This window comes from Vespa crabro, chromosome 2, assembly GCF_910589235.1.
Source record: "Vespa crabro chromosome 2, iyVesCrab1.2, whole genome shotgun sequence".
Classification (NCBI taxonomy): Eukaryota; Metazoa; Arthropoda; class Insecta; order Hymenoptera; family Vespidae; genus Vespa; species Vespa crabro.
Genome location: NC_060956.1, coordinates 15,329,588 through 15,348,680, shown reverse-complemented (window position 1 = coordinate 15,348,680; position 19,093 = coordinate 15,329,588). Strand labels below are relative to the sequence as shown.

The window sequence follows — 19,093 nt, the reverse complement described above, 5'->3', positions numbered from 1 at the left end:
CGTGTTCGATAATTCGACCGTTGATACTCGTTAGCTGCAACCTCCTTCATCTACTACTTCTTCTACTACTTTTTCTACTACTTCTTCTTTCTCTTTCTCTTCTTCTTCTTTTTCTACTTATCTTTCTTCTTCTTTTTCTTTCTCTTTTTCTATGTTAACGCGATATTTTATGGCTGGCATGGAACTTCGATCGAGTTATTAATGGCAAAAAGTCGGTCGCGGACCATAACGGCAAACCGGTAATCACTCTTCCAGAGGTTTTTAAACTTTCCAACAAGATCGCTCGTTTTCTTCCTTCAATTGAACTCTCATAGAAATTATTTCTTTTCCTTTAAACCATCAAAATACTTCTTCAAAAAGATATTCCGTTGATATACAAGTTACAAATATAGATTCTTTGACGTCGCCTATATTTTACATCGTGATTTCTTGCTGTTCGCATTAATTTGATCATTAAAATGTATAAATCGCGCGGCCACACGGAAATTAATTATTTTATCGATAATCAAATGGCGACCGATAAATCAGGAATGTATCGTTTCAATAGGAATTATTAATAATAGGAATGATGATCGCGAGGATAACGGTTCTCATTAAAATTCGAACGGGATTGTTAGAGGAGGGTCGCCAAGCGTGTAGCAAATTTTTCGTTCGTTTTCGACGAGGAGATATGTATATCCTACGATATAAAATCTCCGAATTTATAACGACCTACCCAACCTCATAGTACAAACGATGCATTAATCCGTCGAGCATGCCGCAGTCATTCTGGTATATGTAATTTTCCATAACGCGTCAAACGTATATATATATATATATATATATATATATATATATATATATATTTACATTGCTACATAGATACTACATATATGGTTCAATATCAACGTATTTACGAGAAATATTGGAACTTCCACGAGTATGTTATTTCTATGTTCACATACGTACAAAATATATCTCCCAACGTATGTGTATGTTAGTATTATATACAGTATATTTATATATATATATATAATAGGTACATATCATATACCTATGGTTAGGTCGTTTCATGGAAGTACTGGTCATCGCAAAATCAACGACTATGACGATTCTCGATTCTCGTCACTTTGCAAAAAGAAAAAAAAATAATAATAATAATAAAATTCACGTAAACGATTATATTTTACAATAAATAAATTTCACTACCCTTTGTTCCGATTAATTTGTCATATAAAAAATCGATAATGTCAACATTTCATGATGTTGATCGACGAGAAGATAAGGAGGTGATATTACATATTTACATATCTACATCTACGGTATGGGTATATATGCATAGTTACGGGCTAAAGGAGCGGAAAGGAGGTCGAGAAAAAGAGGACTCAGAGAGGCGACGCGACACGAACAGCTAACGAGAGAAAAGTGCAAGTAGCTTGTGTGTACGAAGCGTAAACCGACTTCCGGCACTTTCGTAGGAGTCACTCGAGCGAACGTCGCGCACCACGATTCCTTCGTTTTCGTTCGTAAGACGAATGAACGAACGAACGAACAAAGGAACGAATGAACGAACGAACTAGTAAATGAACGAGTGAACAAGGAAATTTGGGAAATGTAATCGCCGTGTGAATTACGAGCTGAGAGAGAAAACTTGTAAAACTTTCGAGAGCCGGTTTCGTCGTCTTAGAATTCGAATATGTAAGCGTATCTAAAGTACAAAGAGTTTAAGTATATATACTTTAGCCTTTTTGCCGTTTTATTACGAAGATAAAGTAAAAGTAAAAATGTTTATATTCATACTTTTTTAGAGAATTTAAATAACGATAGAAGATGGTACATGCGTCATACAATTTTAATTAATTAATAAATTAATTGATGAAATAATAAATAAATTAATTATTTATATAGACAGGAATAATTTCTTTTTTCTTTTTAAAGAATGTACAGTGAACTGTGAACTTCGATGACAGACAAATGGATGAGTTTAAACAAATCATTTCGGGGAGAAAATAAAAATATAAAATTATCGTTAATAAATATTTGAAACGGTCGAGATACGAAGATTAAATTTTGTGAGAAAATCCGGTGTATATAGAAGCAAGAGGAGGAAGAGAAATGAAGAGAAAGGAGGATGATGGAGAGGAGCAGGGTCACTCGGTTGGAAGAGTCGTTAATTATTTAACGCTAATTCTGAAGCAAAAGTAGATGCTTACACATAGTTGTTCGCTATGAGAGTTCGCAAACGTGAACGAAAGGGATAAAAAAGGAGATGAAAAGTCAAAGGTAGTATCACTATACGCCACTTGTCAAGGGTCATGGGGAATGTTATGTATCGAACGTAGTGTTAGTGAACTTTATCTGGCCGATTTTCGATGCATCGTCGATCAAAGAATTTCTCGACGGACTTCACTCTTTTACGAATACAAGCACCATATATGTACTCCATCCTTACTTTTCTATAATAATATTATTACATGAACATTGTTTACTTTATAATTACCGATCGAACGAATAATTCACCACTGTCAAAAATATATCTAAAAATTTATTTCTATTCTGATTTTTGATCGATGAGACGTTAATTATATCATAATTAATAATCAATTACGAAACTTTGAGCTGATAATCCAAAATTTTTATTTATAAAATGCTTGGATATACATATTCTCGAATCGAACTATCGAAAACGTGAGATGTTTACCGAAAGAACATGAATTCACGAAAGATAGCATTACAGGCCATCAAGGGTGGAAGTCCGATATCCCGTGGGAGCAAACTCAGCGGATCTTTGCTATTTTTCCTTACACCTTCCTCCCAAACTCTTTTCTCGGCTATGGTTTTCTCGGTTCAGCTACCCTTGCATCCCGAACCTTCCTTAATTCACTCTCGTTCGCGCTTTTGCTTCCCTTCCTCTTGTTTCTTTCTGAGCATGAAAAATCGCCAATCTTTATTGACTTATCGGCTTCGAAGAGAGACGTCATTTCGTCTTACCAGATCATTACGTAAATAGGGAAAAATCGTTTTCTGTTTAGTCTTAAATCATACCATAACTCGTTATCATTATGCCTCCCGATGGAAAAAAATTGTTAAACTTTTCATTCAAGAAGGGAATAAATAAAAAGGTATAATGAAAATAATCCTTGTTATTTAAGCACTTTTCTTTGAAAGAATTTTAAGTCGACTCTTCTGGAGTTCGCATATCGAAACATTTTCTGAAATATATATATATATATATATATATATATATATATATATATATATATATATATATGGTAATCGAATATTTGATTTAAGCGATATATGGGAAATAGGAGGTCTTTTTTATTTTTACATATAATAAAAATGTTAAAGAAATAGAAATCGCATATTCTATTAGAAACGACTGATGAATATATTATCAGTGTATATTATTATCTATCCTTTCCAGTGATATTACAATTGGAGTATAAAAAAAATGTTAATATGTGATAAGAAAAAAAGTAAGAAAAATGAAGAAAAATAATGAGAGAATAAATAAAAAACGATGACAATTTAAGAGTATATAATAGTCGGCGGTTCGAAACGGAAGTAATTTTTTTTACGGAAGAGGAATAGCATGATATCCAAGTGATGAGGTCACGTCGCGTTTCTAGACCGACTATAGTCCTGCATATTAAGTATCTCAAGGATAATTAGCACGCAATGTAGAAGCAAATTCGAGTGTACGTGCATGCGTGCGTAAATTGTCACTTAAGTACTTACAACTATTCGTAAGACATATTTTATTCAAAATTTTCTAACGTTAAAATATAACATTAACTTAGAAATCACATTAACTTAGAAATCATTGTTTCTTCAATTTATTAAACGCTTTTGAAGTGATAAGAATCGATAAACGAAATTAAAGAATTTTCTTATCAAAATCAAATAGCAAAGATTAAAAACATATGTATATCAGCATATTAATTAAAAATTTTATGATAAGAATCGAATCGATGATAGCGCGGAAATATTTCGAAAAAAGATCGAAAATACAATCATTCGTTTCGAGACAAGGTCATTCGATTCGTTGAAACCTAGAAACTCTCTATTCGATTTCTAAGGAACAACGTGACTTAATTAAGCAACTAGTATAGATGAATGTGTACGCAATGCCGGTTTGATAAGATTATGTCGCAAACATGAAATCGTTACCCCTCTTCTTTTTGTTCTCATATCACGGCTTTCTCTCATTTGAAAGTGGAAATTTATGCGAGAGTGTAATGGCAGCAACGATGTAGGCGGTAGATCCGAGTGATTTGTGCCGGACCATTCAAAACAAGCACGGTAGATATATAGTATATACATATATACATATATCGACGTTGTATCGAAGAGTCGAGAAAACAGAGTAAGAAAGTGTATCAATGATTATAAGTGTCTATGACATTCATAGATAATAATAATAATTGTTATACGAATTAATTAGAACTTACGAATACGTAACGTTCATTTTAACTGATAAAGCAAACATAATCGTATAACACACACACACACATACACACACACATATGAATGTGCATATATATATACAAGAATATATGTCTTAGCTGTCCTCGCTGAGAGTAAAACTATCATGAGTTGCTCTCGAGAGTATTTCTCGCTAATGCACTAATTTACATTGCGTTTGAGAGTAATTATTTGAAAACATGGTTCAACTATCCGAGATTGATTGCTTTTGTTATAGTATGCATTCGAAGGAAAACAAAAGAATATTATTATCGAAGGAATCATTATCTTTTTCTGAGAGTATTTATCGGAGAGCATAGAAATTCTGAGACAAAAAAAGAATGAAAGAAATATGAGATCTTTGAATTAAGAACAATATATGAAGTTAATTCAATATTGAACAGATTAATGCATAAATTATCTCATGCTTATCCCTAAACAAACTGTAGAACAAATAAATAAACATAGACGAGTATAGACGAATCTCAAATGAATAAGATTCTGAGAATTCTGTTTGATAATAAACTTTCGTAAAATTATTGATATTTTAGTGACTATCCGAGAATAAAAATTCTCGAAGTCTTTTTCAAATGAATAAAAAATTTCATAATACTTTCGAGAGCAATTATCGTAAAAAAAAACTCTCAAGTGGACGGTTCTCTTTAGAACGTGACTGGAAGAAGAACGATCGATGAGCGAGACATTAACCAAAAGTGTATATCATGCTCGTTTTACTTTGTAATGTAGTACAGGATATTTAAATATTTTTGACTGATATCAATTAATATCTAAGCGTCACGATCGCGTATCAAGATAAATTGCAGCTCGTAGAAGCTAGAAAGAAAGATAGAGAATTTATGCATGTGATTCAGACAAAATCTAAAAAGTAAATCTCTTCTGAGGACCATTTGAGAAACAAAAAAGAGCCAGAAGAAAGTTTGAACGGAATTAACCCATCAACTTAGTTGTATTAGTATCAAACCTACCAATATCAATTGCCCTAGTATTGCGAGATCTTCTTCCATCTTACTCTCGTTAAATATTCACCAATTTAATAAAAATAAAAATTGAATATTAAAATCTAGCTTACAAGAATAAGATACATATATATATATATATGTGTGTGTGTGTGTGTGTGTGTGAAGGAAAAAAAAAGATAGACAGATAAATAGAAAGAGAGAGAGAGAGAGAGAGAGAGAGAGAGAGAGAGAAAGACGATGAGAAAAGGTTTATTCTGTCAATACGTAGAATGAAATTCGTTGGCTTGTGACGACATCAAGGCAAGCATGCGTTAATTGATCTATACGTCTGATGAATCAAAGTCGACTCTCTACAGAGGATAGAGATACACGACAGGATATTAAGCAGTGAAAAAAACAAAGGTTATATATAGTACAACTCTGTAAAATGTTTCGCCATTCTCAGAGAGATTACAAATCTTTTTCTTCTTTCGTTCTTTTTTTTTACGTTTTATTGTAAAGAAGATAAAGTAAAAGAGAAACGTAGTTTGTTAATCGTTATAAAGAGATTCGCGTGGACTTGAAAACGTTAATGGTTCAATGGTAAAAAAAAAAAGAAAAAAAAAAGTAAAATAATACAAGAAAAAGAGAGAAAAATATCTCGTTAATTGAACTAGCGTTGTATTTGAAAATTTTTTCATTGACTCGATTAATACACATTTTATAAGCTGTTCATTAAAAGTTTTTCTCTACACAAAGAAACAGGAACACGGTCGTTTGTCCATCGACATTCTCTTTCCCTAGTCGTCCGGACTAGTGATGTAGCTCCTTTACGTAGGTTTTCCCACAAGGAAAAACATTTACCATCGCCTATACCATCTCTTTCTCTCTCTCGCTCTCTCTCTCTTTCTCTTTCTCTATGGTCCTATTTCTCTTTCCTTTTTCCTTTTTCCTTTTTCTCTTCCTTCGTCGTTTTCTTCTCTTTCAGTTCCTTTACTTTTTTTTTCTTTTCCGTTCCTTTACCTTTCCTTTCCGTTTTCTATTTTCCTCTGCTTACCCTCTTCAACAAAGAGGCGGACCAGGAAGAAGACAAGAGAGAGAGAGAAAGAGAGACGAGTTGGCACTAATTAAATCAAGTACCGTTGTACAAGGAAATGGGCCAACGTTCTCGTGTTTTCTACTAAAACCGCTGGTATCCTGTCTGTATATGTGTTTATGTGTATGTATATTATAGGCCTTGTTTCTTAATTAAAAATATACTGGCTCCATCGAGAGCAACGTCGTCTTCTTAACATCTCTAATGCTGGTCTTTTCAAGTTCCCAACATGATATCTACTATATGTACGTACTTATGTACTTACGTTCGTACGTTCATTCGTTCGTTCGCTCGCTCGTTCATTACGTCCTTTTTATTCCTTATACTCATTCAATTAACTTTGTATGTGTTTATATACAAACATTGCCAGTCAGTACGCTACGCAAAAATACACACGTAAGGTTAATGAAAATTTTCGCGATTTTCTTTCCTTTATCATTATTTACCTTCTTCAACGAATTCTTTGAAACGTGATAAACATTTTAAACATTATTACGATTAAAAAAAAAAAAGAAAAGAAAAAAAAGAAAAAAAAAATTTTATACGTGTTAACCATAAGAAATTCGAATGAAATATAAGAAAGTAAAGTAGGAAACGAACGGAAAATTTGTCATTATTAATAAAAACGATTGCAATCGTTTAAATTGTATTTAACTATATCAGCGAGTTATAATATTTTAAATGTAATATTTCTTATTATTATTGCTACAAGTAAATTCAAGATAATTTTATTGCAAAAGGCACGATGAAAAAAGAAAGACGAGCAAGTATAAACGAGGGAAGCGTCGTTCGGTTCTTCGTCTTCGGATCGTTGCTTACGACGTAGAACTTTCGAGGGCAAAACCGAGTGAATAAACCGAGGGAGGAACATAGAGAGATGCATCTCGACTCGCGAACGGATTCACTCGCGCGAGAGCTCCTTTTTTCCAGGGTAGCGGAGAGAACGAGGGAGTAGGAAAAAAGAAAGTAAAAAAAAAAAATAACGAAGAAGGGGAAAAGGAAATAACGGCATTGGGGTGGCGTAGAAATGGCTAGAGTCTGGCGGTTTCGGAATAAAATACTGAACGAGTATTGCCGGACGTTGTAGCAGCGGGTTACAAGCGAGCTATGCCGCTTCGTGTTTATGGGATGAGCTTCGCAGTTTACACTTACTATCGAGAGGGGTGGCCGCGTTTTCCGACGCAGTTAATAACGGGAAAGAGCTTCGCCCGCGGCCTCGTTCGATAATTTCCGTTTGCGAGTTTAAAACATCGTGTTTCAAAATCAATTTAATGCCATTTCACGGTTTTCTATCTCTCTCTTTCTTCTTTATGCCACTCGTTTGCAACTACGCGAACAATTTTACTCGTTTTTCCTGTATAACATACTCGGTTGAAGGATAAATGCAAAATATTCAAATTATTGAAGTATCTCTATTCTATTAGCTACGAAAATAGATTGACAATATTGTTTTTAAAGAATTAAAAGGAAATACAATTGTTAAATATTAAAATAGATAATGTTCATCCTCTCTCTTTATCAATGAGATTGTGAGGAATGATGAACAGATCAAAATCATTTCGATTGAATCGAAGTTAGATTAGTAGTAAAGATCGTTATCCTTGTTAGAGATAACGGCTTAAAATTGAACTGGTCAGATGATCGCTCAATTCGATCGACGTTTGCATTACCAATGCTATTCGGATTTCAATTAATCGATCGACGTGTCAAGGAACGAATGAGGAGGACAATGCGAAGCTTCGCCAAGCTAGCGAATTAACTGATTTCGATGCCGTACTAATAGGAGAAAGCTGTAATCTCTAACTATATGTAATCCATAATTCAACTACGATGACGATAAGGATGAATTAGTACTACAGGAAATGTTAAATAAGTGAAAGTAAAAGGAGAAAGTACGTGATATTTTCGCTTTGTTTGAAATAAAACTTCGATGTTCGAGGATGATCACTTTTTTAGGATCTATCAGTTCGAGACATTTCGAGCCTCGTACATCACGGCGTTGTCAGCAAAACCGTCGAGTAGAATTCTAATCGATCTGTCGTAACGTTGTGAGTTCTCGTTTCGACCGGTTAAACCGCAACGGCCGTTTAGCGACCGCACATACACGGTAAGGCACGTTGCATACTGTCGCCAGCGATTTGCTCGATGAAAGACTAGAAACCAAGCGACCAATCGAGTCATCCGGTGCCATCTTTCTCTCTCCTTCTCTCTCTCTCTCTCTCTCTCTCTCTCTCTCTCTCTCTCTCTCTCTCTCTCTCACTCATGTATTCGCGGTCGTTACGACCAAGCGCGTACGCCCTCATATATTCTCTTGAATTCAGTGATTGCCACAACAAAGTAATACGTAGTCTGCTCATATATTCTCTTGGACCCAGTGAGAATCTAGCGACTGGCCAACAGTGCGCGACGGATCTAATTACGAGCATCGTAAGTTTCATTGACCTTGTTTAACTCGGAGGAGACTGTTGAAGATGAAAAAAAAAGAGGAAGGGATAGAAGAAGAAGAAAGTGAAAAAGATTTCAAAAACTTGTAAATACAACGAGTAAGAACGATAACGTGCTTTTGTGTCGACTAAGAGAGGATGAGGAAAACGTTTCTGTCCACGCTAAAGGAAGTACCCTTTAAGCTCGATAACATTATCGTACTCAAGCTCCTCGTTATCACCCTCTTGAGAAGTAGTCAACTCGCCGCTGGTGGTGACTAGCTTGCTAGCCCTTTTGCGATATAACTGCTAATCTAAGAAAACGAATGAGCTCTTCTTGCTATGAAAACTATCTTTAGAACAAAGGTATCTTTTCTTTCTTTCTCTCTCTCTCTCTCTCTCTCTCTCTCTCCCTCTCTCTCTCTTTCTCTCCTCTTCTCTTCTCTTTTAGTTGATACAATTAAATGTTAGATAGGTAATTTTTTTTTCCCTTATAAGAGACGAACTTCGTACTCATTTTTTTCTCGTCCTTCTAACTTACCGAATTTTTTTTTTTTTCTTTAGTTTAGCAAGCAATTCCAAGAGTTAAGATAACAGTGCCTACAACGGCGCACGCAAAATTCTCGTCCAGTTTCGTTATCAGAAAGCACGCAAATAGCCGATACGTCGCACGAATAAACAAAGCCGTGCCATTTTGAAGATCGTACAGATCGCACCCGGTGGTTCGCCGTGAGATAAGATTATGATTTAAAATGAGAACAATCATTTCGCTCCAACGTATGTTTATTCATTCTTTTATTTTTATATAAATAGGAAGTATTGCGATTGTATGTGTATTCAACTAATTTACCATTAAATAAACGTTATATTAATATATACTTGACAAATATATCTATGTATTATATATGAATATAAACAACTATTTTGAGTTTCGTTTAACTTCTGTTATTTGGAAATAATCTTTCGAGATCAATAGCAATTTTGGCTCGCCAATCTCTAACCTTAATAAGAATATGAATGCAGACGCAATGAAAAAAAAAAAAACTTACGACGGTTGAATTATGTAAAAATAATCAAGAAACAATGTACATATACACATATGAATGTATATAAATTTATACATCGAGGATTGATCGATCGATATAAAGTAATTTCATTGATAAAACAAAATAAAATATTTTTTTTTCTACGCATTGATGTCTTGTCAAGGAACTAGAAAGAAAAAGAAAGAAAAACGTAAAAATAGCAACCGAAGACTACAAGTGTAAATGATAAATATTTTCTTTTGTTTCGATCTAATCGTCTATCGCTGATATCATGCGTGAGAAATCGCATCAAAATCTTGAACAAATAAAATAAAGGTCAGGAAAGTAACGTGGGAAGTTTTAGTTTTAATTTCAATTCTACAAAGAAACGGTTTTCAAGTTTGGTATTGTGCGAGCAGTCTACTATACCATGACATTAAACCCGCTTAACGGTACTTGTAACGGCCTACGAAAGAATTTAAAAGTGTCGAGACCTTCTCGAGACTCGTTTGAGACTCGTTATCTTTCTTGTACCGATAGGAATCGAACGGAACACTCAGAGAGTTTTTATATTCTTTCGAATATTTACCATTCGGAAAGAGTAGAAGAAGCGATTGATGATATTAGATGTGGGAAGGGAAGAGAAGAAAGATAAGAGAAAGAGGAATATGGAAGAGGGACGTTTGCGTCGCAAGAAATTCTCAATTATCGCGGGTAAACTTTTCAATCTGGAAAAGCAGCACTCTTGGGTTCTCGGTCGACGTGTAACACTGGGCAAACTCATCAAAGCGCAAACAGAGAAGTTCTGATTATTCCGAATTCAATGGACGAAGCAGTATCCAGTGTGAAACTTAGCGACCAGCTAGATTGATTGGACCACGTTCATTGGAAAATGAAATCCGCGGTAATTACAAATTTACCGCCGGAATAATCGAATATTCTTGTCGTCGTACGTAGTGTTAAGGCAAGCGCGTAATAATAAGCGTACGAGAGAAAAAGAGAGATTTGATTTTCATTGAACAAGACGCGAAACGTTATATATTAAAATACATACTTATCATTGTTCGACGATAATTAGAGAAAAAAAAGGATTTCAGTTAAGATAAGCAAGAAAGAAAGAGGAGACATTTAATGAGAATGGAGAATAGTTTGACCTCATTTCTGAATACATGATTTTACATAAATATTTTCTTTTTCGAAATCATTAGACTCATTTAAATGCATAATTTGAAACGTTTGAATTTAAAATCGTCAAATTGATCCAATGGATCGTCATGAAGTCTTATTTGGTGAAAAAAAAAGACCGTGCCAAATGGAGAGGATACTATATTTGGATGTACTTTCTCTTTATCTTTTTTGCTTTCTCTTTCCTTTTTTTTTCTAAAGAACGAGGGAGATAGCTAGAGAGAATCAAATAAAAAGGCAATGCACCTTAGTAGCCCTAAGATGATCGATCGAGCATTCGAAATCCACGAGCGAATTACATTCCCTCGTTTGATTCTATTGAATCACCGAATTCGGAGCAACGCACTCTGAGACTTTCTAATAAACGCAGTAAAATCACGTTGGAAATGAAAGAGGATCACGTTCGGTAAATCGTAGATAATACGGTGCATCTAAGTCTCTTTAATCTCTTCTAAGATAATAGTAAGTTTAAAATAGTTGCAAGTTTCTAGAAAATACATCATCATTATCATCATCATCATTAATGTTCCATGATCGAAAGGAAAAATTATATTCATATTCATTCGATTACATTAATTTGATATTTATTTTTAAATATTATTCTCTCCAGAGAGAAAAATCTAATCTTGGTTCAGAGAAGGTTCAAAGAAAGCTATCGCTAAAGAGACACGCACACGCTTTTTTTTTCTTTTTTTCCTCTCCTTCTCTCTCTCTCTCTCTCTCTCTTTCTCTCTTTCTCTCTGTCTCTGTCTCTCTCTCTCTCTCTTTCTCTTCGTAAAGCGAAAGACTTCATCCACTGACCTTGAGTCGAATTTGGTACCATCTTGAAGCGTGCCGGTATAATGCATAGTCAGCTGGTCGCCCTTTTTCGAATAGACCTCGCAGATTTCTGGTAAATAAATGGTCTCGACCTTGAGACCATTGTCAGCTTTGACGGCAAACTTGGAAAAAGCAAAAATCGCGAGCGCAAGAAGCGCGAAACGCGAAGAAAGAACGGCGCTTGCGCTTTTCGACGAATAGAAAGCCATGTTCAAACGCTTACGGATGCTCGCGAGCAACTGGAGCCACGTAGCGTCGCGCGCCGCCGAGCTGCCCTCGCTTTGTACGCACCCCCCCCCGCTCCCTCCCTCCTTCCGTCCCTCTTAGCATCATGCTGCTTCGTGGCCGTGCCTCGCTTCGTTCGCCACATTGCGCCGTCTCATTGGCCACGCTCAGAATATGTAGGTCTGCCTCGAACCTTCTTTCCATCTCCTCCTTCACTTCCTTCTCTTCGTCACCTCTACTCTTCTTTTCCTCTTCCTTTCTTCTAGAGTGTCCGTTCGGAGTGAATGCCGAATGCATTTACCGATTACAATAGACTTCTCTCCTTCTGCGTTTCTATCTCTTCCTCTCTCCGTCTCGCTCTCTCTCTCTCTCTCTCTCTCTCTCTCTCTCTCTCTCTCTCTCTCTCTCGTACTCCTAAGATGGCCTCCTTCATAAAAAATCAGAAAGATTTCAATCAGAAGCCTTTCATTCTTTCACAATGATAATTATTAATTAAGTATGGATTATAATTAAGTATGGGTTATATCGTTCTTTTTTTTATCATCAATATATCCTCTCCTTCTATCTCTCTTTTGTACTCTCTAAATGAGCTTCTATGTAAAACGTCAAAAGGATCGTCCTTCGTCCCTTCATAATGATAATTATTAACATAGAACTACTTTTCTAGAATATGCTCTCCTTTTATCGTCAAAATATCCTCTCTATCTCTATTTCTATCTCTACTGTTTCTCTATGTCTTGTGTGAGAGCTGCTTTGTTCACATCCTTTCAACTACGACTCCTCCTCGCATTGTCCCTCGTACTTTTCCACAGAACGTCATCGCTATCCTTCCTTCCTTCCTTCTACCAGTTCTTTTCCTTTTCATTTCCTTCTACTTTTCCGTCATTTATCACTAACGTCGCAGCTTGTCTTCAAGCGAATTGGAACCGTTGCAATTCGAAGATCTTGCACGTGAAAAACTATGATCAAATACAGATAGAGTATAGATATGTATGTACGTATATACTTATCCAATAATTTTTTTTTTTTTTTTTTTTTTTTAATAGAAGTGACATTAATTTTGACTAATTCTTTTCGTAAGATCAAATGTTTTTTATTTTATTTCTATATGTGATATAGTATATCTTAATTATAGAGAAAATCAAATATTTTCAAATTTTATGAGATAAAAGTATTTATACGACTTATTATAGTTGTTCGAGTATTCTACCTTTTTTGTTTATCTAACTTACGATGGGTCTCAGCTGTATATCTTAAATTCAATTCGTATTCCAAAAGACTCCGACATTTTTATATCTACATTTTTCTTTCTTACTATTTCGTAAAAGTAAAACAAACAAACAAAAATAAAAGAAAGAAGATACTTATTCATAGCTTCGTTATCAACGACGAGGAAGGCTCAACGATGCACGATACGTTTCATTAATGTTCAAATCGTAAAGGCTACTTCGCGTTTTTATGTACACGTTTTTAGGTTGCTAACCTGAAATATCGTCAAAGGGAATAACAGAAAAGAACCAGTCAAGCTATTCGTAAATAAAAAAAGGTTGCTACGATATTATGTACTTTCACCGTATTATAGCAGCAATACTCGTGCATCATATTGAAGTATTGAATTCAGTAAATATTCTATTATAGCAAATTGTAGTAAATCTTCGATCGAAAAATCGAAATTATGCGTAAATTAAGGTAAGCAATTATTACGATATTGTAGAATCCGAATGTAATAACTTTGTTTACGAGTTACCACAGGACACGAACTTGTATTATATTCGTACGCTACGCTCGTTTAAAACTTTTGTTCAACTTTTACAACGGCTCGTTCCTTTTTTTACATGAATTTAAGACCAGCATTCATTGAACGTAGCCCATTCTTTCTCTCTCTCTCTCTTTTTCTCTCTTTCTCTTTATTCATTGAATTAAAATTTCTTCAACCCATTGCAGTCAATAAAGCATGAACTCACTTGTATGAATCTCTATGGGATTAAATAAAAAAAAAATTACAAAAAGGGTTGTTACATTCTCGTTTTTCGCGAAATTTCGATCACTGAATAGCTATCATTAGATAGAAAGTATTTCATTACATTTCTTGATAACCTTCAACTCATAATCACGAATAGATAAAATATAATCGTTGATAAATCTATGAAAATAATTTCATTGATAATTTTTTTTTTCTTATATCTTATGTATTTCGAGATAGAAGTGATATCCTTCCGGCCTTCGTTAAAAGAGACTAATGAACAAAATACGATATCTAATGGAACAATATTAATTATAAAACTGATATATCTAATTTAAATCAAACTTATATAATGATCCAATAAAATATTTCATTATCAATGTAATTTAGATAAAATTAAAAAAAGATTTTATTTTAAACTCTCAAGATTCCAATTACTTTGTCATATTCTTTTTCTCAAAGAAAACGTTTACAAAGATTTAATATCAATCGTAGCTTCGATAAAAGTCACTTTTCAAAATTAATGGCGTTTAGTAGAAATGTGACAAGAATTTCGAAACGGCTTGTACAACGATGTGCCGGTTTCGAACTAAAGCCTGTTCCAGCTGCTTAACGCATGGAAATTAATAATGAGACAGAATGGAAATCCTGGAGCGATAAGCCCCAGATCTACATAACTCTGATGTGGATTATGCAACAACGCATGAGAGTACCGGCGTGAATTGAACGAACGATCGAGGCACCAAACACGGAACACCGGTCCATTTAATCTTCAGCCCTAACGCAAACTTATCCATTCTCCAAATACTATGGGTAAAGAGTGATTATCGATATTTTGACAATATCTCCAGATATTTCTCATTGAAATTAATTATATTAGTATGTGTAAAATATTTGTAAAATATTTTTTTTTCTTTCTCTAAATCAATTAATTTCAATAACATCTAAATATGGTCATCGGTAAATATTACAATAATAACATTTCCCTTTAAGAATTCACATAACAGATCGAATTATCTTTGAAATTCTAGAAGCATATTCTCGTATGCTCGTCACGTCGCTTACAACGCTTACACTCGTCTCTCTTATAGATACTGCTTCGTAACGCCAGCCTCCTTCGTAGCTCTAACGTTAATCGAAAGCGATCCTCTTTCTCATTCACTCTCTCACTCTCTTTCTCTCTCTCTCTCTCTTTCTCTCTTGTTACCAAGTACGACGATTAGCGTGAGATTACTAATTCATTCTCGTCTGCCACCGATGCTCTTCCTTGTTGCTTCGAAAGTCAAAGATCGTTTGCGAATGATCGAGATCAGGAGCAACAAATATTGTCTAATTATTCATTCGAAAAATTACTGTTCGATTTCTTTCTTTATTTTTGTAAAGATTTGTGAGTAGAACTTTTTTAGATCGTTCACTTTTATCACGAAAAAAAAGAAAGAGAGTCGAAAGAGATAGCAGTTGGATCTATGTGTATATATAGTATATATATGTAGATATGTATTATATATATGTATGACTCGTAAGATTAATACGTTACCTTCGCTCGTACTATGATTTATCAAAGTGTAACGGACGGTCCACTGATTTTTCAAGTAGAGAAACAGAGAATCGCTTTATAAATTTAAGGAAGCTCAGTGGAAAGTAGTAATCCGGAAGATGTGAAAGCGAATCGTCCATACGATGAAAGTCAAATATCACGATCAATTAAGCAACAAACAAATCGGACTTAATGACAAATTCGTTTATGTTTCAAACTCGCTAATCTGTAACCTATTCGTGTTCACTATCGAAGTTAAAGCTCGAAAGCTTCGAATATATGAAACGAGCTTCCACTCGAGCTTCCAGCCCGTTCGAATACCGGAGATAGCCGAAGTATCTCTCGGACTCGCGATTCCGTTTGCCCTACCGAAACTCGAAATACGACTGACCATGGTATTCCCATAGGATGTTATTTCTACGAAGGATATACCGCACATTGCCTAACGAAAAGTTGTTATCATCCTCCTCTCAAGCATCGGATTCTCTTTAAATCGGATGATAGGACGTGGAATAAAATGAAACATATTTATTTGGAATTGCCGGTTCAAAGATACGATAAGAGTTTCAAACTTTCATGTATATTTATTTATTTATTTCAAAGTATCGTATATCTTTTAGAAGATAGAAATTGAGTTTTGTAGTAAAAATGTTAGAAAAAGAAAAATATTTTAATTTCTTATCTAACTTATCATCGAGACATTAATTCGTAGCATATCACTGCCGTGACGCGTATACTCGTTTGGATACATTATGAACGAACTGTTACAGCCAATGTTTATTATAGAAGCGTACGATTCTCGATAGTTGAGTATTTAACCGCAGAACACCAACAGTGCTCGCTAGGCTTTCGTTGTGCAAACGTGATTCGTCTTCGTAAATGTCGTTATCAGTGTTGACATATTTTTTTTGAAATGGCATCAGTTCTCTGAATGTTCTTCGTTCGTACGCTACGTTATACTTTTAATCGAATAGCAATAACCGTGGAAACGTACCAAATGTTCCTCCAAGTCTTCCCACCGCTTCGAAAACAGGTTCGTATGAAATGGATCGTTGTCCTTGTGTATCCTAACAACAGTTTATGTCGATAATTCCAATGAAATATGACTTTCCGTATCTTATTAATGAATTCATTTATTTTCACTATTGGTGTAAATTCACTGCGTTCATTGTTACTTTGTTTACGTTATACCTTTATACAATTCGTACTTATACAATTTATCATTCGTATATAGATATATACTGAAATAGATTTTCTGTAGCTATAATTTCCGCATAATTTTCTCTACGCTTGAGAAACCGCATTTCACCAAGTAACTGACGATGTGTTAATTCATCCTTTTTCAATTTTTTATAAGAAGTTTCCCATCGCATCTCGGCAACGCTACACGATTCATCGTCGTTTACGTACTTTGGAAGCACTCGGTTCGGAAAATCGATGTCGTCTTTAGACGACGACGAGCATAGCTCGACTTTGAAACTCCCATCTCGAAGTGCTTCCGTCCTCTTCTCATTTTGATTCCACGGAGGCGACTGAGTATTCGTGGAAATTGAATTTGCGATGCTATATCGCCACGACTGGCGCTGCCTGCGGAGCAGATGCGATGATATCGATATTTGAATATCCCACGAGTTCGGTAAATCGAGTTAGTTAAGTCAAGTTAAGTCGTAAGATCCGGTTAGAAGCACGACGACGCGACGTTGTGTCGGTTATTATTTCTTCTTTTCATCGTAACTTTCTTAACATTTCTGTTTTCCAATTCATAGCGAAGGAATTTTAACGGATTTTAAAGAAACAGTCTTGCATTCGATAAAATATAGGCAGGTAAATACATCGAGGATCGAGTAGAGATGGTTGAAATATTTATTGATGTTTTAGATTCTATATTTGCCATAGATTTTACTTTGATAATAGTGTTGGACAATCCGATCAAGGAATCTAATTATCGTTAGTGGTAAAACGGATGATACGAATGTATGAACCTCAACTAATGTCAACGCGATTAAGACTCATCGTTAAAATTAAATTTCGGATCAAATCACGTCGACTTGAATTAGTTTATTTCTACGTATTTTTAATGTAGTTCGGGAAAACTGCGACGTTGTATTTTTATCGAAGATTTTAAAGAAAATCAATAGTACGAAACATGAAGGTAATGTGTATGACTCACGTTGAAAATCAATCCATACATATGCTTAAAAAAACATAGTACACATATATGTATGTGTATGCGCGTATATATATATATATACATATATATATATATATATATATATATATATATATATATAAAACTTCGTATATCTTGCTTTAGTTTTTCTACTTTTGAAAGAATACCTATTTGCAATAAAGTTTGTGGCATCGAGAACATATGTATGTACAGATATACATACTTACACGTGTATGCACATACTATGTCCCTTTTTCGATAAACGCATGGAAAATTCGACACACTGATGCCACAAAGAAAAATAACGTCGACGGAATAACGCGTGTCTGCTCTCCGAATCGTTTTTGCGGTATCGCGAACAGCTTCTCGCGCCTTTGAAAAAAAAAAAAAGAATTTACCTCTGGGATCTTCAGAATTATCTTTATCATGATCCAAGAGTCAAGAGCTATACTTTTTTTTTATCATTTTCGCTAAATGGCTTCCCTGTAATTTTACGTTTCTTATCTCTTCTCATTTCTTCCTATTTTCTTTTCATTTTCTCTATGTATCTTCATCGTAAAACTAAAAAATTTTATTATTTAAATTATTATTGCAATTTACAACGATATAATAATACTTGTATTGATGCATATTCACGATATATTTTTATAAGTGGATAATAAAAAAGAAATGTAAATATATGTATAGACCGTGTGAATGTCGACGTTTACATAATTGATTTAATTTTAGTTCTACGGATATTAGAATTATATTTCTTTAATGGAAGCTATAGCACAATGGATCACATAAATGTCACGATAAACATGTTTAAACGTAGATAAGCGTGAACGGTCGATAGAAATAACTCGTAAACAATTTCTCAACGTTTCCTTCGTTCGAGCAATCAAGTTACTATGTGCTGCTCGAGTAAAAACGTTGATGACGTCAATAATGATTATCGATGTAAGCGAAGTAAAAAGCTTTGATTGTAGGCGCACTATTGATCAGTCGACTTGATTCAAGAGAAGAGATATAAGCGTACGCATTTGATCGTGCGTTAACAAATCAGCAAATCAACAACTATCACGAAAGTACAAGCGATGCATTGGCTACTTGTTTAGTCGTCTGATTTTTTGGTCATTCGTGGACTTAATTGCTGACAGCTGGTCAACAGTACGAACATACATAGCCTTAATGCTAGAGAGCTATACAATTGATCGATAGTAAGAACGGAAAGTAATAATACAGAGAGAAAGATGGGGAGAG

The 19,093-nt window shown here is 34.6% G+C and overlaps 2 protein-coding genes and 1 long non-coding RNA gene across 3 annotated transcripts in view; 1 reads left to right on the top strand and 2 right to left on the bottom strand.

Moving 5' to 3' along the window:
• Positions 1–12,208, bottom strand: part of LOC124422182 (FK506-binding protein 2) — a 36,969-nt gene extending 24,761 nt beyond the window's left edge. The window contains exon 1 of the mRNA XM_046958300.1: positions 11,936–12,208. Coding sequence (XP_046814256.1) covers positions 11,936–12,162 — 227 coding nt within the window. The 5' untranslated portion in view covers positions 12,163–12,208. The remainder of the gene's footprint in view (positions 1–11,935) is intronic.
• A 4,042-nt stretch (positions 12,209–16,250) lies between these two features.
• On the bottom strand, positions 16,251–17,252 carry LOC124422184. Its single transcript, XR_006941805.1, has 2 exons — positions 16,870–17,252; positions 16,251–16,745 (listed from the first exon to the last, which is right to left on the bottom strand). It is a non-coding gene; the product is annotated as an uncharacterized LOC124422184 (long non-coding RNA).
• Positions 16,319–19,093, top strand: part of LOC124422180 (protein NDRG3) — a 65,030-nt gene continuing 62,255 nt past the window's right edge. Inside the window, exon 1 of the mRNA XM_046958292.1 lies at positions 16,319–16,711. Coding sequence (XP_046814248.1) covers positions 16,610–16,711 — 102 coding nt within the window. The 5' untranslated portion in view covers positions 16,319–16,609. The remainder of the gene's footprint in view (positions 16,712–19,093) is intronic.